Source organism: Lotus japonicus, chromosome 3 (assembly GCF_012489685.1).
Source record: "Lotus japonicus ecotype B-129 chromosome 3, LjGifu_v1.2".
In the NCBI taxonomy this organism is placed as follows: Eukaryota; Viridiplantae; Streptophyta; class Magnoliopsida; order Fabales; family Fabaceae; genus Lotus; species Lotus japonicus.
Window position 1 is genome coordinate 92981380 of NC_080043.1, and position 23323 is coordinate 93004702.

The 23323-nt window shown below is 33.7% G+C and overlaps 2 protein-coding genes across 2 annotated transcripts; both read right to left on the reverse strand.

Moving 5' to 3' along the window:
- Positions 1-985: 985 nt before the first annotated feature.
- LOC130747522 (uncharacterized) lies at positions 986-5096 on the reverse strand. Its single transcript, XM_057600487.1, has 11 exons — positions 4907-5096; positions 4732-4823; positions 4459-4564; positions 4195-4293; positions 4035-4100; positions 3814-3930; positions 3438-3512; positions 2598-2700; positions 2126-2173; positions 1591-1712; positions 986-1461 (listed from the first exon to the last, which is right to left on the reverse strand). The coding sequence occupies exons 1-11, from the start codon at positions 4988-4990 to the stop codon at positions 1360-1362; spliced, it is 1014 nt and encodes a 337-aa protein (XP_057456470.1). The 5' UTR covers positions 4991-5096; the 3' UTR covers positions 986-1359.
- A 5984-nt stretch (positions 5097-11080) lies between these two features.
- LOC130747523 (kinesin-like protein KIN-7D, mitochondrial) lies at positions 11081-21682 on the reverse strand. Its single transcript, XM_057600488.1, has 25 exons — positions 21081-21682; positions 20814-20911; positions 20544-20633; positions 20266-20318; positions 18626-18691; positions 18300-18353; positions 18038-18097; positions 17331-17409; positions 17155-17222; positions 16815-16871; positions 16617-16721; positions 16350-16454; positions 16030-16137; positions 15800-15931; positions 15519-15701; positions 14658-14861; positions 14010-14150; positions 13709-13828; positions 13538-13588; positions 13345-13392; positions 13082-13225; positions 12027-12761; positions 11636-11765; positions 11412-11518; positions 11081-11314 (listed from the first exon to the last, which is right to left on the reverse strand). The coding sequence occupies exons 1-24, from the start codon at positions 21437-21439 to the stop codon at positions 11433-11435; spliced, it is 3276 nt and encodes a 1091-aa protein (XP_057456471.1). The 5' UTR covers positions 21440-21682; the 3' UTR covers positions 11081-11314; positions 11412-11432.
- Positions 21683-23323: the final 1641 nt, after the last annotated feature.

A 23323-nucleotide genomic window follows, 5' to 3' on the forward strand; every position in this document is an offset into this window, starting at 1 on the left:
TCAGCGATATATAGTCTAATTAAAAAACTAAAAAAGACTAGAGTTGTAGCTTCATCTTAAGTACACTCAATTTTTTCTTTATCTTCTTCTTCTTATATTTCGTTATATTCTTGTAAATTACATTTATCATTTCTCACTCTTATGATCTTTTGTGTGGGGTAATTATTATTATTGTAAATTAAAAAAAAAGTAATGTTGAACCACATGTTTTAATTAATACGAGTTGAAATTAGATCATGATCAATAATAATAGATGATAACCTAGCGATCATCTATCCAAACAAAATCAATCATAGAAGGCGCTAACTTAATCGTATAGTCTAAGTTAAGTTACCTTAAAAAAATCGAAAGGAAAAAAACCAACAAAATGGATGCAATCATCAAAGCCAAGTATAGAAATTGAGCTTGATGACCAAATGATGTGATTCTTCTTGATATGATTTACTTATGTGCTCTTCTAAGATGTAATTCGCCTAGAGTGACCTCCTGTTATGAAATTCTTATATCTCGAGCTACCAACCTTCGAATTGGGCGATTCTAAAATGAAGTGAATGATGATTTCTTAACATGCGGTTTAGACACCTGAATCATCGAGAAAGGCCTTGTATTTTTCGTGTTAAGGGCGTGAGAAGTTTAACATGAAATATGATGCAAATAGTAACCACAAATTCATGAACAAAAGTGAAACTGAAAATTGTTAGAGACAAAGAAAGGTAAAAGGAAAGAGGAAGGCGCCACGATCAAGGAAGCGATGGTAGTTAAATTTAAGAAAGAATTATTTTAAGCTTAAGCTTAAAGCAAGTCTGGTACAAAAAATGAAGGTTAATTTGGTGGGATTATCCCAGACAGGGAAAATCCGTTGACTAGAAGAAATTGTGATATTACGCAAAGGCTGAAGTTTCTCACAATAAATGTGAATTATTACTATTATACTAATTGTTATATATCATTTTCATATACATTTTTCATGGTTCAAATTTAATACTTTACATGAAGGCATTGCAATTCACTCAAAGAAACAACTTGTTGCAGGTCAATAAACATGAAAAGGAACAGTTTATTGTCAAATTCTAGGATCTTCAACAATTTTTTCCCCAATTTTACAGGACATATAACCTGCTGTGCAAAACTAGCTGAAAGTAATCAAATGCTGTACTAAAGACCAATCAGCCTCTATCTGTGTGAGTAGGTATATTACCTGCTTGAAGATATGATCATACAAAATTCTCCAGCTCACTATGTATTTAGCTTGATATGCTCCACAAATAGTTAATCACTTTTAGCATCATGCAGTGCATTGTTATGGCTTATGAGTTGACATTACAACTGCCTGGTCCATCCTCAGTTATGAAAAAAATGCTATTGTGTTCTCCCCTGAAGCACTTGAACTAGGTCATCAGCTCTAATTTCAATGCCTTTCAGGTACTCTGTCAGGATACGTTGCTGGTAAGAACCTCCCTCCTTTATTATTCGGCGGCAGGCAGCGAGGAGAAAGAGCATGGACAAATCAAAGGAACGACATCAGTTAAGCAGAAGGGAAAAAAAAAAACGAACAAGAACCAAAGGAATAAAAGCATGGCTTTGTCTCACAGTTCTAATCAAAGTTCGTTCAATTCGTTTCTTCAAGACAGCATAGAGCTCTTCTGGTGAAATATCCCCAGCACCAATTGTCAATCCTTTGATCAAAATATTGTTCCATTCTTCTTCAGGAGCTGCAGGAGACCAAAAAATAGTTGATCATTGATGCGGGCTGAGCTCAAAGTTGGAGATAAGGTGGATAACTATTAATCTAGATTAGATAAACATAAATAAAACTTCTTGATATGTCCCAGACTGCAAAATGTATCACTATGACTGACATATTTATAAAAAAAAATCATACTCGTTCAACTTAGTTTTTCCTTTCAAATCGTCATACCAAATGAAATGAACAATCCATAAAAGAATATTTCTACAAAGATGAAATCCTGCTTTGGTACCCTCCAGAGGAGCGCCACCAGTTCATCAATAGAGAGGAAGAAAACAATATGGGAAGTTAAGCTCAAACTTGCAAATTAGGAAGCAACTCTCTCTGAAGAAATCAAATGCTTTTCTACAACGTAAAATATTAGGATGAAAAAGACACCTTGGATTATGGTTTCAAGGAATTGCTCATCCTTCAAAACTTCGTTCCCTACAAGAAGAAAACATCAATCTTCTAAATTAAATATATAAATTCAATATATCTGTCAACCTGTAATGAAATTATTAGTGTCTAGAACTTCATTTTCTATACACCAGCAGTTAAACTGATATTTTACATAAATCAAAAATTTCCATACATATTTCTGATAACCGTGGCTTGATAATCAATGTTAGATGCTGAGGTAAGAACCATGAAAATTCACACAATTATTTATCTGGTCAAGTTTACTTCCCCACATGTCCTATTTCTGTAATATTCCTCTGTTCAATAAGTAGTCAAAAGAGGGGGAAATTAAATAAAAAACAGTTAACCATACCCTGTGGACCGTAGTCATGATTCCACAAGCAAATATTCATCTATTTAGGCATAAATTTTGTGCATAGCAGTATAGAGTACATCGACTGCAAAATACCTTTCATGGCATAGCTACGTTTTGAGAGAACTCTGGAAGCATAGAGTTGCAAAACCTTTTGCAACATAGCCACAAACCCAGGCTTATCACCATCTTCATTTGCCTGCTCATTATAGGCTAATATGTAAGGTAATTGGAAAAGATGTGGAAAAAAGTGCAATCGTATATAAAATACCCACCAAACCAAACATACCAGCATTTATGCTAATATCACAAAATATACCCTACTATAACTGGAAGCTATTTAGAAATATCAGCAATACCAAAAGTGAATACATACAAGACAAATTTGTTGTGAGATATAGGTAGTTGAAAAACAAAAATTAGTAAGCCTTACGAATTATCCAAATTGTTGATACCTCACGCTTGTTATATTTTTAAAGTATAACAAAAGAACACAAGTTTTAAGTATAATATAAACAGTCGAGAATGTTCTCTGTTACGAGATTATAAAGTGTCAACAGACAATTGAAAACTATTGCATGTCAAATGAAAAGCAGTGGAAGTGTTAAACAGACTTGATGTCTTCTATGATCTAGAAACTAAATTAAGGTCAAATTTTTCCAGAGGACCAAAATAATGACACTCGTTTAATAGGACTGACATAGGGTTTTTTATTCATTCATAAAATTATTAAGTAATCATTTGAAGTCATATTGGACCATCAATCTTATGAAAGTGGACCTAGAAATTCAAAGTTTGTAAATAATATTGCTTATGAAACTGAAATGGAAATCCTAAGTAATTAAGAATAAAAACTAGTAACTAACACACTTGGTGACAAATGAAAATTATTCCAGGTTTAATAAAAAAACCAGTAAAATTGAAAAAAGGACTCACTTGTCGTAGTTGTGCATTAACTTCAGCAAGGAACCCTTCATCTAGCTGTCCTTCTTGCTCCCTTTGGTTTATTTCCTAATGGTTAGGACTTCAAGTTTAAATACACAGACAGGATTTGCTGAAAACCCACATGATTGATAAAAAAAAAAAACACACTGAAGACTAGAATAACTTGCCAAAATAAAATATCATCATTTAGAAATCCTAGCAATGACTGAAAAACAAATAGAACAAAAATTAAGCTTAATGTTAACAAATTGACCCAATTGCCATCTGCAATTTTTATGGAAGAGCAGAAAAACGGAACAATTCTCCTTTGGTTATTCCCATTATAAAAACGCCACTTTCACTAAAATCAGTGAGAAACGGTACTCACTTTTTCCATCAATGTGAGAGCCTGAGGATCTCTAGGGGGCCAGGAAACCTCTCCTACATCATCAACCACAGGTTTTAGTACCCCCTTCAGGACATCCGTAGCAGAATCTATCTTTTCCTGTAAAGCATGCACACAATAACAAGATTGTTGTCAAAATAAGCAACAAAGAAAATGAAACAACCCTTGAAAACTAGTCAGTGAGGTGAAGAGGGAGGAGGTACGTTAGTCTTTTGAACCACACGATCCACCACACTCATAACCGCTGCCGCCAGTTCTTCATAATCTTTCTGCGTATCAACAATAAACAAAAGAAAGCAGTGTAACTAAAGAACTATACATAGACTGTCCAATAAAAAAACTGCTAGAAACTCAAAAGCATACTTTATCATCCTCAGATTTGCAAGTGTCGGTTCTTGCCGCAATTCGTACCCAGAAACTTGGGTTGAAAGCAAGTATGTTTTCAACAACAAGCTTCTGAAGCTGTTTACAAAAGAAAGACAAATATCAATAACTGTTATCCAAAATAAATCATTTAATACATAAAATTCCAGACCCTTATCATGAATTGAACCAAATATCTAGTCTACTATCAAACATGGTTAAAATCAAATTAAAACGCGGAAAATGAGAGACATTATTACATACTTGGCGAGGATTAGCTTCTCTGAGCATATCAATGAGCCTATCAATTTCGACGGTTTTTTTAAAAGCTTCCTCGGGGTCTTGATTGGCTGCACATATAAAAGTTGTCCTGTTTTTTTTTTAGATTGAAACACGCCAATTTACTATTTCTGATAAATAAACAATGATAATATTAATAGCTTCATCAAATTATATCAATAGAAGCTGAAAATTCAACATTCACATAATCACATTACATGATACAATAGGTATTGATAGGATAATGGTGAACCCTACCTCCTCCTCAAATTCAAATGAAACGGTGTGAGAATCGAGCTCGGCTTGTTGTTACAGAGAGTTGGAATTTTCGAATTTTGAAGCGGTGCACCCTAAATTGGAGAAACGGTGGGAGATGCATTGATATTGATACATGTCAGTGGTTCGTTAAACGAGAATGGAAGGTGGTACCTACCTGCGGATATGGATTTGGATTGGAGAAAAAGGAACAAGTAGATGCAGTTGCAGAAGCTGAGACACAGAACGCGTTCATTCTCATTTTCAGAGTGAGATAGTTACTTCAATGGCAGGAGAGAGAAAGACTCAACCACATATGTTAAAGATAATACAATGATGAAACCCCAATACATATTTTCTTGGAAAATAAACTTCTAAAATTCGGAAGCTTTCAAATGCATTTTATATTTTAGAATGTTGTGGCTATTATTAAGTGTTGCTTATAATGTTAATGTTAAGATTGTTGATGGCGAAGTCCTAACTAATTTGTCTTATCAATCAATGAGAAGGAGGATCGGATAGGCGCAATTTAAGCGCATCTTCGGTCGTCTATTGAAGCTTTATCGTCTCACAAATCTCATGAAAATGTTTAAAAATGCATGTTGGGATTTTCTCATGACAATCCCCCAAACTGGTTTTGTTGGGTCATGGATAGCACATATGTCGAAATTATTAGCCTCTAAAACAGGTTAAGCTATGTTGCTTCAAACACCCCTTACAGATGGGCTGGATAATCCCTGTCATGGATTGTTTGCCTCGTGTTCGGTCATCTCTTGGTCCTAAGTCTCTTTTCTCCTAGCCTCCTATAAGGCCCAGTTTGGAAGAGCTTATTTGAGCTTATCTGACAACATAAGCTCTTATGTCAGTGTTTGGGAGAGCTTATGCAAACAGCTTATGGTCTGCAATAAGCTATTTTCAGCTTATTTTCATAAGTTACTCAGGATAGCTTATGAAAAACAGCTTATGCTTATACACAGCTCATTTTTAATTTATTTCAATAAATTTTTAAAAATAGCTTATGAATAAGCGCTTATGTCATAAGCACTTATGACCATAAGCGCTTAATTAAGCTGTTTATCCAAACGGGGTCTAAATGGTCTTCTCTGGTTTTGGATCAAAAATACTATCAAAGCTTTGACTCCTCCTTATAGAACTCAAAGGGTTAGATGATTAAGTTCAAATAAAAAAAGAAAAGAAAAAGAAAAAATTGTTTCAACTAATTAAACAGTAAAATTGCAAATAACATGAACACACCTCCGAGAATGGTGCCAAAATCTTCATGAGCCCCAGGAGCACGATTTTTATCGTAGAAATAAGATATCAATCACATCATTGACTCACTAACTACTAACTCTTTCCATTATTAATTATTTAAGCGAAATGAATGATTGATTGGTTAGTTGCTTGCTTGCTTGATACTTAAATACAATAAAGTAAATAAAACAAATAACAAAAACAACCGACTACTTGAAATAGTAACAAACAACAAACCAAGCTTTGATGGGGAAAATGATGGATTGTCCTTAAGGGTTTCCACGATCATAGGTTGTCACTTGCTTGTAGCTATGGAATTGTCCTTCCTTACTTATCAATGAACAAATATGTCACATTACGACTTCTATTTAGTGCTTTTCTCGCGATTCTATCCCGGCTTGGGTCACCACTCGTGACATGATGCTCAAACCATAGTGAAAACTCTTGTGCAAACAAAACTCTAATTCATTATGTGGTAGCCAAACTGAAATAAAATAGTGTACACAATCTATTTATTATCTTAAGGGTTTTTATTTGAAATAAATTTTAAATCCAATCAGGTGGAAATAAATTCACTTCTAATCTCCAAATTAAATAAAGGATATAAAATATAAAAATTCAAGAGATGAAACTCTAAAAATTAAATTACTATTTCAAGATAGAAGATAACATAAATAAAATAAAAGGATCTCACAAGGAAAGCATACATTATTTGCACAAATAAAATTCGATAGTAGTTTAGAGTATTGTTTCTCTCAAGAACTAGGAGAAGGAGTTGGAATTAGGAGATCATTCATTCTTAGGTTAAAGTGATTGTCATTCCACTCTAAGGGAAAAAAAAACGTTGCATCCATCATCTTTCTTCCAAAAAGGGATAATATAAGGGATACCATTGGCTGAAACATTGACTAAAATAAACTCATTCTTGAACCATTTAGAGTCAGAGTATGCCTCTAGGATTTTCATGTGAGGCTGACTCTTCAAGAGATCATAGCTCTTTAATTTCTTTTCGGAGGAGCGTTTAAGTTGGAAATGATGAAATAAAATTGCAAGCATGGCCAGCATGTTTAGAAACTTGCAAAGCACTTGGAATCCCCTCAAAAGATTCCAAGAGTTTGAGTGTAACTGTGAAGAGGCAATGCACGATTAACAATATTTTTTAACATTGTATAAAAATTATTATTGTTTAGTTTTAACCATATGCTCTTCTGCTTTCAATAAAAACTAATTAAAGTGATTTTTACTTATTATTATTTAAAATAATAAGTTGGGATTAATATGATAAATTGAAAAGTTTACGATTAGTAATTAATATAATGATAAATATAAAATGTGATTAATAACCAACTTATATTATTGTCAATTTATCAACTTGAGGGAATATTTTAAATAATATAATGGTCAATTTTTTTAATTTTTTTTCTTAAGTTGTCATTAATAATTAAAATAAAAATAATAATTATTATTATTTTCAAATATTAGAAACTGAAATTATTTTACAATCAGTAATTTATATAATGATTGATATATATTTTAATAACTAATTAATATTAATTAATATTGTTATTAATGTATAGGTCAAGTCAACTTTAATTATATATTGATGACATTGGTCATTGATATAATTTAGCATGTAGTTGAATAGGTTATGGCTTAATATAATTATTTAATTTATAATTTTATGATTTAAGCCTTAAGGTATTAATACAAAGGATACTTAATTATTTATTGTATTTAATGCAAAAATTAAGTCTTTTTTTTAGATAAAAAATTAAGTCTCTTATATATACACCATCCGGCCACTATTATAAGCAAAAAACAACATTTTAGATTAATTGGATAAATGATGAGTCTAGTCTATAATATAGACTAGATACATTATTTATTGAATGAATTTAAAAATTTATTTTTTGCTTATAATAGTGACCGGAGGGTGTATATGTTAATAGGTTATTTTGAATTAATAATTGTTGTTAATAGAGTCAGTAATAGTCAACCATGGTTTGATCCTAAAAAATTTGGAATAATAGAAAATATTAAAAATTAAATGAATTCGTCATTGTTGTTAATATAGTCAATCTCACATTGATGCAAATATGGCATAAAAGAGAATATTAAAAAAATAAATGAGTAAATATTTTACTTTTCATGTGTTCCTTGTTCAAAAAAAAAAAATCCTGACTTTACTAAACAGTATATAATGAAGCATTGTTCACCATCCATTTTACATAAAAAATTAGAATTTGAAAGTAAAGTCATTGCAAAATGGCTTTTCGCGTTTGTCTACCTTTTCTCTTTGGAGTTGTTTTCATGGTTTTGGTTCTATCTTCAGGTACGTAAAATGATATGGATTAATTTATATCTCTTATGTTCTATTTAAATCTATAATTAACAAGTAAATTGGAAAATGATACCTATGTTTTTACACCGGAAAATGATACTTGTGTTTATAAATCATAGTCAACTATATAATATTAAGTGTGTTATACAAGAGAGATTTGTAACAAATTGATTTTTATGAATTTTCAATATGGTTTTTTTGTATTTTCTTTAATTTAGGCATATTTTGTTGATGTGAAGCTCATTGAAAATTCTTTTTTTATAGTAGTATTTTGAATAGTGGATTTAAAATTCACAATACATTTGTTAATTTATAATTTCACATAGGACGGAAAAGAACAATATGCATAAAAATTGTGAATTTCATTGCAGTTGCAGATCCAACAGTAGGATTGGCTCCAGGTGAATTACCTCCAGGTCCAATAAATTGGAAGGATGACCACGCCTGCATAGCGGAGACGTCCGATGATGATTTTTGCAACCATCTTTGTACTCTTAAGGATTATTTTCGGGGTGCTTGTGACCCAACTTTTAAACCTGAATGCTTATGTTGTTGTTTTCAGAGACCCCACTATTAATTCTGAATGCTAATGTTGTTGTTATAATAGAAGATTTATGTAGTACTTTTATTTTGGAAGAGATTTATGTAGTACTTTAAAATTCTTGATTGAAACTCATAAGTAAAAATATATTCAAATAAATATTCGGTTATGACTTTAGCTCAAGAACTTTTGTAAGAATCGTGATTTTTTTTGTTACATTTTTTTTTACAAGACTCAAGAGTCATGAATTTAATCGCAGAAAATTTGGAATCAAATATTAATCGTTCACATTTTTTCAAAGTTAAAATTATAAAAGTTTACTGTTTAATGTAAACATCTGCGATAAGAAAATTAGTTATTACTATTAACGCTGGATACCTTAATATTAAAAAATTATAAAAGTTCAGATGCAACAAAAATAAACACATTATTATTGTCACAGACGCATTATTATATGGAAAAAATATCAGGAAAACATGACAAATTTTATTAACACAACACATTTAAAAATGAGTAAGAACTTTGTAAGTGAAACCTGCTTGAATTGAACAAATGTGTACTCGGTAAGACATTTTAATAAAAAAAAATTTGAAAGTAAGACGCTTAATAATTTAAAATTTATTTAACTACCTTTAAGCTTATTGTATTTACGTTAAAAAAGGCTTATTGTATTTATTTTTATCCTTGTCATTTTTAAATAAAAACAATTTTGAAGTGCTATTTTTACTCGTTTATTAAAATAAATTCAAAGCTATGACATCCATCCAGAGTTTTCTGAAAGTCAGAAAACATAGTTAATATTTAATACCCCTAGAGCTTAGCTGCTCTCTCTGGATCATGACGCCAAAGCTTCAACACCCATAACTCTTTTGTCCCCATCCTCTTTTTGCCTTCAAAACTAAATTCTCCCAGCACTCACTCAATAAGCAAATTCAACTAAGAAGCCACAAAAGCAAGATATGAAGATCCTGTGTGATGTGTCACAGAGAAGAGGCCTCACTTTTCTGCCCTGCAGATGAAGCAGCTCTCTGCCATCAGTGTGATCTGGCATATCTATTTTACCAAGAGGACACAGAGCAATATTATGCAGAGAATGTGACCATTCTATTCATGGAGTCAATGAAAATACGCAGAAACACAACAGGTTCCTTCTCATTGGAGTAAGCTACCAACTTCTTCTTCAGACCCAGCATCATTATCTTCCCATGGCAGTGCCACTTGCTCTAGTGTAAGAATCTCTTTTCTAAATCTCAAGTTAGCAGATCAAGTTCATTTTCAAATGAAATGAAAATACCAGGTCTTCTCATTTGATTGAAGACAATGTGGCTTGCGACACGGTTTCAGCTTCAACAAGCATTTCAGAATATTTGATTGGGACAATACATGATTACTGCATGGAAGACATTTTTTATGCTTCTTTTGCACCTAATGTTTCTGCAAAGGTTTGGTATAGCACACATTATTTTTAAAAGACTATGGAGAGACCCATTTCATAGGATTTTAACAAATTTGAATGGTAATTTTCTTTTAATCAGAATGGGGAGGACCAGTCAGCATTTCAGGACCAAGATTCAGAATGTGTTCGTTTCCAATGCAAGCTTCGGTACCACAATCTCAAGTTAGATCCCCTCAGCTTGGCACTTCCAATAATCCCCAGATTAATGAAAATTGCCACAAGCCAAAGGTGCTTACTCGAATTGGAGATGCAATGGCTAGTCCAGCTACAAAGTTCCTTCAATTAGTCCTCCCTTAATTAAAAAAAAAGGAGACGCCTTCATTGCTCAAATATTTGTAAACTCTGTTGGAAATTATCTCCTTATATGCTTTCTGTATTTCTTTACACTTTACAAGTGATTCTTTTCCGTTTGAATTTCTTGGCAATCTTTTGTCAAGGAAGAATGTATGCCTCATACCCTCATCTGAGGGGGGAACCTGCCGTTCTAATACTGTGCAAAGCCTCCACCTTTTTAACCAAAAATAATAATAATAATAATAATAATAATAATAATAATAATAATAATAATAATAATAATAATAATAATACTGTGCAAAGCCTATAAATAAAGATTTATTATACCCACCCCAATTCCACCTCCAACATTGGAGAGAAAATACTGATAGAAGAAAGACAAGAGAAAATTATGATGAGTGATCTGATAGAAAAATAAGAAAGATAAGAGAGAAAATGGATGTGAATGTATAAAAACTATAGCCTATACAACAAAGAACAGATGTATTACATTAAAACAGATGTACTTCAGCGGTACTGATTACACCCTTTTCTTTCCCTTTTTACATTCTTTTACCCCAGCAATTCGTCGACCCCTATTATACAGTTTCCAGTAAGATGATATAATCGATATACCTTTTAAACAGCTTACATACAAGCAAACTAATGAAAGAATTGCACCAGTGACCGTGTGGATACAATAACTCAATGAGGTCAAACCCTGCAAAAATTTCAACAGCAAATGATGAAAACGTGTTATAATTTTGAACTTGGACATGCCTCACAAAATACAAGTACTAAAAAAAGCTGCTAAAGACCTTTGTTATAACTTATAAGGGTCAAGATGTGAAAGCAAAAAGCCTATCTGCAATACTTGTGCGGCATATTGGACATTCAGAACAAGCGAGTGAACAAGATTTACACACTGCAAAAGCAGAAAAGAGGTTGTAATTCAGATCCAAAATACAAATTTAAATCCAAAGGAAAATTGTCAAAATAGTTGGCACGAGTAAATGTTCAGACAAGACAAGAAAGGACTTACAACAAAAATGACGGCATGGAAGAAGAATTGCTGCAGTTGAAGATTCAAAACATACTTTACAAACATGGGAATTGGCATCTCCGTTGCCAAGATGCTTGAGCTCTTTCTCCTTCATCTCTTGCATTCGTGCCTGAAATCATAAATTACAGATCAAAAACTGTCACTCTGCAGCTATTTTTGATTCATCACAAGTTAAAAGATTGTGCAGTACTGAAGTGAATATAGAAGTTGGGTAGTGGTTTATTGATCCAATCAACAATTTCTTTTGAAGATAATTATCATACAAAGTATAAGTTGCACTTGTAAATATTCAGGATATAACCCAATAATGATAACGAGTTCAAATTTTGACATCATAAAATGGCATACAAATAACTTTGGAATAGGTTACCTTAAGACGAACAACCAAAGGTTCTTCCTTGGGAAGTTCATTGCCTGGTTCTGATCCATCCAAAATTTGTTCTTTGGGGATAGTATCATTTTCGATGTCATTAGTTTTAGTATCATCCGTGGGTGCTTCCCCATCAACATTTTCCTTATTAATGTTCGACTCTGTGACAGCAACCCCTTCTTTCTTTAACTTCGCAACAAGGACCCACATATTTGCTAAATCATTCTCCAAGGAAGCTTCTCTTTTCCTTGCCTCTTCAAACCTTTTCTTGTACTCCTCTTCCACAAATTCCTTTTCAGCCAATGCAGCCTCAAGAGCTGCCTCTCGTTGTTTCCTAGCCTGCAGTTCCATCTTTAGATCATTAGCTTCAAGAGTCCATGACTCGAACTCATCTATGGCAGGTACCAAGTTTTCATTAGCACGGCTAGAAATTCTCCCCTTCCTCCCAGATCTTGCATCATTGAACTTGCGGCTAACCCCACTAACTGTTTGTATGACAGTGCTTCGAGCATTAGCCTGGTCTCTGGCAGCCATCAATTCCTTTTCCAACTTTGCATTCTGCAATGAAATTTTTGTCACTTCTGCAGCTAAATTCTTCAGTTCCACAGCAGCAGCAGAGGCCAGCTCTTTCGCATAAGAAGCTTCTTCAGAGAGTTTCTGGTTCTGCACATGCAACCCACTATTCTCTTCTGACAAGTGAACTTGTTCTAGTTTCAATTTTTCATTTTCAATCTCCTGACGAGGAAAGGAAAATGTCATTTAGGCTTGATAAAAACAGTACATTGGACAACAATAATAAGTTTATTGGTGATGGTTGTATCTGCATTTCTGCAAACAAATTCAAGCACAGTCCCTTTAAGATTATTTAAAATAGAAATCCTAACAAGTGATTTCATAAAAGATAACCAAAAGACTGAAGGCAGGTGAAATATACTGACAAGCAGGGAAACGTTAACCGATGTAAGAAATAAACTCAAACCAAGCAAGAGATAAATTCAACAAGCACATAATCCTTTCAGCCGTGTCACTTCAAAAGCAATGAATACACAGTTTACCTGGAACTGTATTTTCCTTTTCAACTCATCAATGTGTTCTCCAGACGGACATTGATCAGTAAGCACCAAGTTACCACTAGTAGCTGTTGCCAGTTGCTGCTCTAGCAACTTCACCTTTTCTTGCAATTCAATATTTTCAGAACACTACAAAAAAAAAGTTACAGAGGGTGTCAACAGAGACAATTTCACAATAACAAGTTTTGCAGGTTCTTCAACTTTTAGGACAAGAATGTAATTATAAAGTAGATAAAACAATCACATACCTTACTGTTCAATTGTTCTTCAAGGACACGGTTGTCTGCAGATTTAATCTATAGATACATGTATTTAAAAATATATGTTACTACAAGTGAATAATCAATTTCACCAGCACAATTCACAAATTCGTATTCCATATTGAGAAAATAATTGCAAAAAGCAATGGAAACATCCTAGTATAGCTAAAATAATACTGACCTCCAGCTCAAACTCCTTCTCATTACACTGGGTCATTAATCTTGTGACTGTCTGTCATGACAAACACACAAAGATAGGCAAAAATCTAAATGAGCTTTATTTAAGAATTCACATAAATAAGAAACCTTAAATCTATAAGAATGTAAAGATCTACAAAGTAAAAAAAGACACCTGCTGCAGTTCAACCAGTGATGAGTTAGTTACTGAAGATTCACCACTCTCACTTATTCTTTGTTCTAAAGCCCTCATTTGCTTCCTTTTTTCTAGGATCTCTTGTTCCAAGCTCTCAATCTGAAAAACACGTATATTACCCTTATAAAGGACTTCTAACAAGAATTCAAAAATCAGTAATATATGGCATTTCAATTCAATTACTTTTATGGAAAAAAATAAGTATCTTAGCCCTTCTTCACATCTACCCATATGTTTGAACATAATAAGTGCACCACAATTTGAAAACACAGCAGGTTACCTGAGTTTTGGAGCCTTCAGGATCATTTACAGACTGCTCCGTCAAGCGCTTCAGAGTGCTGGTACTGAAAGCAATATCTCCAGCAAGCATTTTGACTTGCTCAACGAGAAGATCCATCTGATCAGACATTGTTATCCCTCCCTACAATTCAAAAATCAATTAAAAAAGAGAAACCATTTTAAGCATGAAAATACAATGGAATATACAACTATGATATGATTACTCAGCATGAGCCAATGCTTCTTTAAAACACCGCAGCCACTTCAGTGTAATGAATGAAACTGTAATTCAGGACTGAAAAATGAACATGATATGAGCAACTTTTTTGTGGGGAGGGGTTGTTTGTCTGCATTATCATTGTTGTCTACGGAAATTGTATATTTGTATCAGTATCCAGTATTTACATTTCATATCAAGAAATCATGCATAAGTCACAAGGGAACTCATTATCACACATAGGTTTCACTATAAAGGCAAAGTGACTCATAATATAATGACTTGGACAATCCTCCCACAGTGGGTCCTCAATTCCAATCAATTTTCCACGCATTAATTTTGCCAGAATATTCTTGAGACATTTAATATGCAACTTATGAAATGAGATTAACAAATAGATATTCTTGATAGGGGAAGGGAACATGAATCTACCGCTGGTGCCCTTCTTCCGCTGATCAGTTCACCAGCTTGCGTTGATTCAGTTATAAAACTGCTAGATGGGGAGAGCTCTTCATTCCATCTACTTGATGATCTTCTATGTCGAACATCATGAGACAGATCAGATGACAGTGTGGCATCATCTACTTTCCTCTCATTTTCAATCAGAAGTGATCCATCACGTAAGACATCGTGTTTCTGGGTAAAAAAAAGGAAAAATTGATCTACACACTGTTTAACATGCTCTATAAAATTGAAAGGATAGTCACATAATGCAAGGTTCATTTTGGTGGGAAAATACTTTCTGTTAAATGACAATGTTGGAATACAAATAATCAAACAGTCAAAAACCAACTTAATCTAAAAGCACAAGCTATTAGTGCAGGCATTAAAAAAAATTATATCACAATCCCCCTCACAAGAATGCCCTTTGGGCTTGAAACATGAAGAGTAATGCTTAAACTTGCCAAGGGTGGGATACTTGCCAACTTCATAAAAAAAAAAGGCTCTGATATATTGCAAAGAACCAACTCAACCTAAAAATCATAAGGCAATTTGAGGGATTGGGGAGACTAGAGGACCATGAAAGATTCATATATCTAACTTCAACATAAATTCCGAAAAATACAATTTTATGGGTATTGATTCAGTAACAGAAGAAATTATATCCAGAACTTGAAAAGAGCCTAGCAGTGAACAGCAGAAAACTTGAAAACTTTGGAAATTTAGAATAAGAAAGAAACTCAATATGCAAATATTACGGCAAATCATAAAAGCAGTTCAAAGGATTTTCACTATCAGGATGAATACTTAACAAGGATGGTAGAGCACACTATAATAGAAGGAGGAACTCACATCTTCCTCATCAGCAGAGTAAGTTCGCTTGTGGCCAGGTATATCGGTTAAATATCCAGGAATAGCATTCTTCGAAGAAACCAGAATGAGCTTGGTTAACCTCTGGATCCTACTCATAAGGGCAACCTTTGCTTCTTCCTCTTCTTCCAACCTTGACTGCATTTTCACTTGACCTTCTTCTAACTACTCATTCATATATTTGAATAGAATGAGAAGCAGATCTTGTTACGCAATCACAAAAAGCCTGGGAAAAAGTGAATGTGAAAACACTAGATGAAAACCTTTTGCTTTAAGCTTATGATCTCCTCATGGCTGACACCAAGTTGCATCCCCTTCTTCATCTCATCAAGTTCATATTTGAGGACTGAAATTTCTCTCTGGTACTTCTTAATTAGAGATTTTTCGTCAATAATCTGTTTTAACAAGTTTTTCAAGAATGAATCAGGAAACTCTTCAAGTGCACGCTAATAGACACCTCGCTATGTAGAAAATTATTAGTTTTAGAGCGGACCTTATTACGCGAGGCATATATTTCTACTCGCTTTGCCCTGCTTGCAAACTTCAAGGTATTGTGAGTTTCTTCCATATTACTGGATGCTGGAGTCACAGTGCATATAAGCTGAAATTACCATATTAAAGCCCACGTTAATATGGTGCAACGGTGCTCATGCAAACATTCTAAAATAATTATGTTCCAATACAGAAATCCAGAAACGGGAAGAAAGTAAAACAAAAGAAATTGACAAAGCTATAGACTAATTGAACTCAGCAAACGTATAAAATAAAAGGAAAAGCAGTTCCATTTAAGCAATTTGATAATTCCAAACTCACTGAAACATGGCCATGCCCACTAAGTGAAGACTGCAGGAGGCGAGTAAGCTTTGAGTCTCGATATGGAACATGAGATGCTTTCCCCTCACTCAATTTTCCAATAACCTTCAAAATTAAGCATCAAAATCAAGATTGCAGGTTGTGAGTTGTCTGGGTTTTTTATATAAATACCATCTTTTATAAAGATAGCAAATTATCCAACTGGTTATCTCATGTTCCAACAAAACTTCTTCACCATAGGCCAAAATATAGAGGTAAGACACCTACAGTTCCAAGTGTCAGAAGACTTTTGTTAATGTATGAACCTTCTTTTCTTCTTAATCCAGTTGTATCAGTTTTTGAACTTTCAGATCCAGCCAGATCGATCAAGTTCTGATAGAAGAAACCAGTAAAACATGAGTCAGTGTGTTTGGGGAAGGGGGAGGAGGAGGTAGTAATGTCTGAAATGTTATAATGTTCACGTACAAGCTGAGAGAAGATCACTCCATCATAATCTTCACCATGGGCACTGCTTTCAATCATCTGCAAATGTATTAGATTACAACAGAGGTAACATGTAAAAGAAGTGTTGACCTAACAAGTGAAAAGCCAAAATTACATTAACTGAGCAATAATTAAACATTTAACCAGCATGTAGAAAACGCAAGTACAGCCATCTCCTTAAGTACATTATGAATGAAAACTAGCCATTTAAAAATCTAAGGCCACAGGCTGTGATAAGATATATTTCCTTTTACAATTGGTTCAACTAAAGAAAGGGTGCTTTGACACCAAATTTCAATACTACTATTACAAGAATGCTTACAAGTGTAAAAATTGTATGACTTCGGCTGCTGAAGAGGTTAAAATTGTTTGATCCAACATGGCGATGCTCTGCCATTAAAAACATACTTATTTATAACGTTTCTGAATTAACAATTAACTGTGGGTTATTACTAAAAACAATAGGAAGAAAATATATCTATCATTGTCAACATAAACCTTCTCCAGCAGCAATAAATGAAAGTGCGTGTCCAGGAGACAAAACTACTTCTTCCTTTATACCCTCCACATAAGTACCCTGAAATATCAACCAACATAAATCATTGGTTATACTTACATCTCACTAGTCTTGAGAGAACCAGAAAATTTCCTGAAGAGTATAGAATAGGTAATACATGTCTAGATAGTCTTCCAATTACAAATGTTGTCAATTGTCATTGATTTTTTTTGCTCAATGTAAATTTGAACACCTAATATTTGCATAGAAATGGACATTTAATTTACAAACAAAGAAGAAATTTTAGGATATAAAAAGAAATAAATTTTCAAACAACGATCTCTAATACAATAATCACTGCAAGAGAAAAAGGGGGGAGAGATAAAAAAAATAATTATAAAGAATGAGAGAATGAGAATCAAGCATCAGCACTAACCAGTAACCAGAACCCAATTACCATCATTACCCAATTTCCACCATTTCATCGATGTTCATACACTAAAACAGGTTTAGGTTTTCGTTCATAGTTAAATGTTATCCCATATTTCAAATAAATTTAGAAATGTCAGTGTTTGTATATTGAAATGAAAATGAGAACAGAATGAGAAAGAAGCTCATGGAATTTGGAAAGACATGAAAAGCTTGAATCCACAATTCAAACTTATAAACAAAATTTTAATTTCAACTAACATAAGTATAAGTCAGAAACCTGTGCATCTTCTCTAACTCGCAAATTTTGGCCAGTTGGGTCAAGCAAGTCATTTATCACCTGATACCAAGCATAAACCATGAAAACATCTCTATTAAAAAGAAAAATTGAAAACATGTAATGTGACGATCAGTGTCACAAAGTTGCAGATGCTGGCAAAATATAGTTGAGGTAAGGCTGAAAGAGTTGCCGTTAGGAATGAACCAAACTATTAAAGCTTGTTCAAAACACAGATGGTGGAATAGAGAATGTTCTGTATTACCTCATTGTATATTTCTAGATATGACACTCGAAGCAAGAACTCTCTTCCTGGAGTCTGTAGTAAATGCAATTAGATATTAGTGATATCAAGCAAGTGACAGTAAGATATAATCAAGAACAAACGGGATACATCCATAATACAGAAGAAAGCAAGGGAGAGTGTTGATAACAGATACAAAGACATTCTCAGTACATTCTTTGTACTTCAAAGCATAATTTGTAAGGAAAAACAATAGGCAGTGCTACACTTGTTTCAAATATAACCTACATGACTACATAAAATATAAGAATAACTTGAGGTTATACTACGTTTGCATGAAAACTCACATCTTGGATAATGCTGAAAACATCCTTAATAGCCAGTGGTATGATACCAGGAGAATCTTGGTCACCCTGCACAAATCATTATTGAAGAGCAAATCAGAAAATGACAACTGAACATATCACATGAATTGAAAAACGAGTACCATGAGTAGTTTTTAGGCGAAAACTGATTGAAAACTGTACTATATACATACATATATACACACACAGAGACATCATGCATGCATACATAAATATGAAGTAAACAGTGGTAAAAACTACAATTTAATCAGATGTTTGAGCGTCAAATCATGTTACCCAGCATTTGACATATGAAGTCGCCAACTGAATTAAACTACATTGACAGCAACCCACATAGTATAAAAAATGGCTGCTAGTTTGATGTAATAATTATGAATCTAGTTCCAAATCAAACGATTCAAGTCAACCTGTTCAAAACTTCAAATACAACATTGTTTTCCATATCTGTCTGGTATTAGAATACAAAACTTCATAGCATTCTTTTAATGTATTGTAATTTCATCTAAACAACAAAACATTTTTCCCAGTAGATGGGGTCAGCTACATGAATCAGTCGATACCATAATGCTCTGTCATATGTTAAGTTTACAAATAGATAACTTACCACTAAATCCATATTAATGATTTGGTCAATAGGTTTACAGGTAGATTATTTACCACTAAATCCATATTAGTATTTAAACATAACTAAAATTATACTTTACCCTAACTTTCTATCCACATAGTATTAGTTAAAAATTCTTTAATTCTACTAGGCTACCAGCATTATTTATGTCTATCAAGTCCCTTGCAAATTTTCAGCTGTTTGATCTGGTTAGAAATGTAATATAAAATCACCCATACATCTTCACCTAACTATTTAAGCTTAGGGATACCTAGCTTTTGACATGGTATCAGAGCTTCTATGGCCAAGTGGTCTAGAGTTTGGTCCTTATTGTTCCTGTTATTCTAATGAAAAGTTAAATTTCAGCACAACAAGGTATACAAGTTTGTGCTTTGTCCATACTTCAAGATTCAGCACTAACTGTGACGGGAGAAATTGAGTTAGGAGGGATTTTAGCCCCCTCCCATTCCCCTCGTAAAACCATTGATTTCATTCCCCTCTAACCAAACACTATGGTAAATTACATACACCGCATAATAACTACTCCCTCTATTTTAAACTATATGCAGTTTCAGGGGATGCATTCATTAGGAGTAAGAAAAGAAAACTGCTAAATAGCAGTGTCAATTACAAGAAAATATATACATTTGAGTATTTGACTAACTTATCCTACAAAAAATACTTGCAGAATTAATACTCCATTAATGATTTCTATCATTCTATTTAATGCAGATATCAAGAGACCCCTAAAATTGAAAAAAAAAAAAAAAACTTAATTGATACTTTCATGGTTTCCTAAAGCAAAATAAGAAACAAATTTCTATAGAGCAGATATTATGAAAACTAGGGCTAAGAACTCCAAAGATAGTCTCCCATGACCAAAATCTGTGTAAACAATTACAAACTTCTAAGTTGCAATATCGTGAAGAGGTAAAACAGATCAATTTGACTTTCAACTAAAAACTTCCAAAAAAAGATAAAAATCAATACATAATTTAATTTTGAAAGTGAAACTTACGTGCATCGTATGTGTCTTTCCACTACTCGTCACACCGTAGGCAAACACAGTTCCTGCAATGTTTATCAAGTTAGCTTCCAAACTCAGCTAACTCCATCAGCAACTTAACTAACCATTAACCAGTACATATTAACATTGCTATCCAAACTAGTTGAAACTAAAGCAGCATTCAACCAAGCAATGGAACGACTCGGTTGTTGGTACCAAATCCGAAACTACTAAAAACATTCCATTCTCATTGCGATGTAGTCTTGAGTCTAGGTAATCACAATTCATACCATTAACCCCTTCCATGGCAGCCTTCACGACAGGTTTAGCTGCTACCTCATACACCTCATCAGTAATTGTATGTGGACCAAACACTCTATCTGCCACAAATCAAATCAAAATTCTCACATCAATATCCATAATTTCTACACCAATAGCAAGGTTACCGCTAACTTAAACGCACTAGTTGAAAGTTGAAACCTAATTTCTCTCCTATGAGGCTATGACTCTCCCCAAATTCACAAAAAAAAAATGTACATGGAAATGGAAATGGAAAATACCAAATCCATAAGCAGTAGCTGGATTATATTCATTTCTCACAAACTTATCACCATCTGCATACCACGCGATCTCGTCTCCTCTCTGATACTCTCTTTCACTGCAACCAAACAACATAACCACGCACTATCAATCACATTTGATCTCAGATAACAGCAATGCACAAAAACAAAAAACAAAAAAGCACTGAGCAATTAATTGAGTTCCTCTCAATTCCACATGGAATGGATCGGATATAGTAATAGCATAACCGTAGATCTGAGCATTACCTCAACGGTCTGAACCGAATCGTGACCGAAATGCTATCACTAGACCTAGAAGAATCTACAGGCTCCGCGATCACATCCTCCATCCCGAACTCCAACGTAGATGAACCACCACCACCACCACCACCACAGTCGTACGCAGCGTAAAAGGTTGATGACTCGCTGCGACTCGGAGCTATGGATCGTCCACCACAATCAGCAGAGTTGAAAAACGACGAGGCGGAAGAAGAGCAGGAGCGTGGCATTAACTTTCCGTTGGTGAAGGAAGAGTAAGATGAAGAAGCAGGGGAGTAAGAAGGAGTGGAGGGTTTCCGGTGCGAAAACGGCGAGCTGCTTCTTGCTCGGGAAGACGATGATGCCATAGAGTGGACTCGCCGAGTCGGTGAGTCAGGTGAGAGTGTGGAGTAACGAGTTGATGAGGGAACGAGAGAACTCGCACATGGTGATGGAAACGAAATCGAAGAGCATTTAATTTTCTTTTTCTGTTTACTTTAAGATCATGAGAGAGAGTGTGTGTGTTTCGTCTTCTTGAAGACAAGAAGAGTTGCAGGAAGAGAGAGAGGGGAGTGGGTGATGGCGATGGTGAAGGTGAAAAGTGGTGAGAGAAGGTAGGAGAAGGTGGAGTTTAATTAATTTTATTTTTTTATTAATTTGGGGGATTTTAAAAACATGAAATACTTTTTCGAAGTGCCAACGTGGCAGGTGAGGTGGTTTTTCAAATTGGCGGAAGCGCCCGCGCAAAGAATGGACGCCTCACATTGAGCGGGAGTAACAGTGGTTGCCCATGAAAACAAATTGAGAATGACTTCATGATTCTTTTATTTTTGTCTAGAAAATGTTTACATAAAGAATGAAAATCTGATTTCAAGTGTTTTAAAAAATCTCATATTAAGGTTTAGACTTTAGATTCAATATTAAGATTAATCCACTCTGGTTAATTTGTTCTCACGAGAAAACACACAATTATTGATCAGCAGTTACTAAGTCGTTAGTTATCACAATATCTTAGAGTTATTGATGAGAGTTATCCATGCTTAAAAAAAATGAGTTATTGACAGTTGGAGGTGTCATAACTTGCGCATTCATGAGATCTTATAAGAAATCTATTGGAAAATATGAGAAAATAAATTAAATATTTTTGTTCTAAATTAATCTTAAAAAAAAAATTAAGAGAGCTTACAAGTACTTCATGATAAGCGTTTATCTTGAATTAAAATCTTTGAAGTTTTAATCAAAGATGAATGTAATAAAAAATGTGAGATAAACGAAAAACAGAGTTGCGTGTCTCCACTATAATTAGTATTTTTTAAATGGTGCTTGCTGTGGTACCTTAAGCCAGATTAAGGCGTGGTACCCAGAATGATATAAATTAATAGAAAAATAATGCAATTTGAACTTAAAAGAAAATGATGGATGAAGATTTGCAAGGTTTAACATAGGTGAGGCATGGAGAAAGAAGATCTGACAAGAAAGGATCTTAGATGATCTCTCAAAATCGAAAGTTAAATTTAAAACCTTAGTTTTTCAAATCGTGCATTGAACAATATAAACAAACTTAAATACAATATGTAATTAGTTAATTGAGTCATCGAACTTAAATTCTTAAAAAAATTGCAACAATAAATCATCCATTTTTTTAAGAAAATAACAAAATTATAACTTAAAGTACTATACGAGGTACCATACCCGAAAAAATATATGGATACCACAGAATTCACCTTTTTAAATTACATTTTAAATCAGACACGATCTAATGAAAAGTTCATCTTTTTGAATGTTTAGATATTTTTTCAATTGTTTAATGCCATTACTGTTTGTGGCATGCATGCCACACACCGACGAAAGAATTAGTTATAGATGGATAAAAATTAAATTCAACCCCCATAGGTGCCCCGCTCGTGATATAAAAAGCTTGGTCTTGCATGTGACTTGCTGATTTTTAATTAAGTCTCCATGTCAATCTCAAACGTAGATTTATCCCCTTATCTTCTCGGCTTCTACCCTCACATTACTAGATGAAGTATTTTGAAGTAACTATATCTAAAATAATTATCTGGATTGAGATGATATGTTTCCTCTTAATGAATGAAGCGTTCAATCCAAGAATCTTAATTTATGATGTAGTAAGATGCAAGGCATCGGCTATTGGAAGATTTCTTCTTCGGTTAGTGGCGGAATCAGATCATATAATATATATTATGAATTAATAATGGCGTTTTGCCTATATTTGAAGTTTCAGTGATCAC

Bases quoted from the DNA above. Each gene is read 5' to 3' on its own strand.
- LOC130747522 (XM_057600487.1), bottom strand. From the start codon at position 4,990: ATGAGAATGAACGCGTTCTGTGTCTCAGCTTCTGCAACTGCATCTACT. The intron at 2,701-3,437 runs GTGAGTCCTTTT...TATAATGAGCAG, and splicing joins TTAATGCACAACTACGACAA to GCAAATGAAGATGGTGATAA. The intron at 2,174-2,597 runs GTATTTTGCAGT...TTCTTCTTGTAG, and splicing joins ACGTAGCTATGCCATGAAAG to GGAACGAAGTTTTGAAGGAT.
- LOC130747523 (XM_057600488.1), bottom strand. From the start codon at position 21,439: ATGGCATCATCGTCTTCCCGAGCAAGAAGCAGCTCGCCGTTTTCGCAC. The intron at 17,410-18,037 runs GTTTCTGACTTA...TTGATATTTCAG, and splicing joins GAGTTAGAGAAGATGCACAG to GGTACTTATGTGGAGGGTAT. The intron at 11,766-12,026 runs GTAACCTATTCC...TTATGATTTCAG, and splicing joins CTTTGGTTGTTCGTCTTAAG to GCACGAATGCAAGAGATGAA.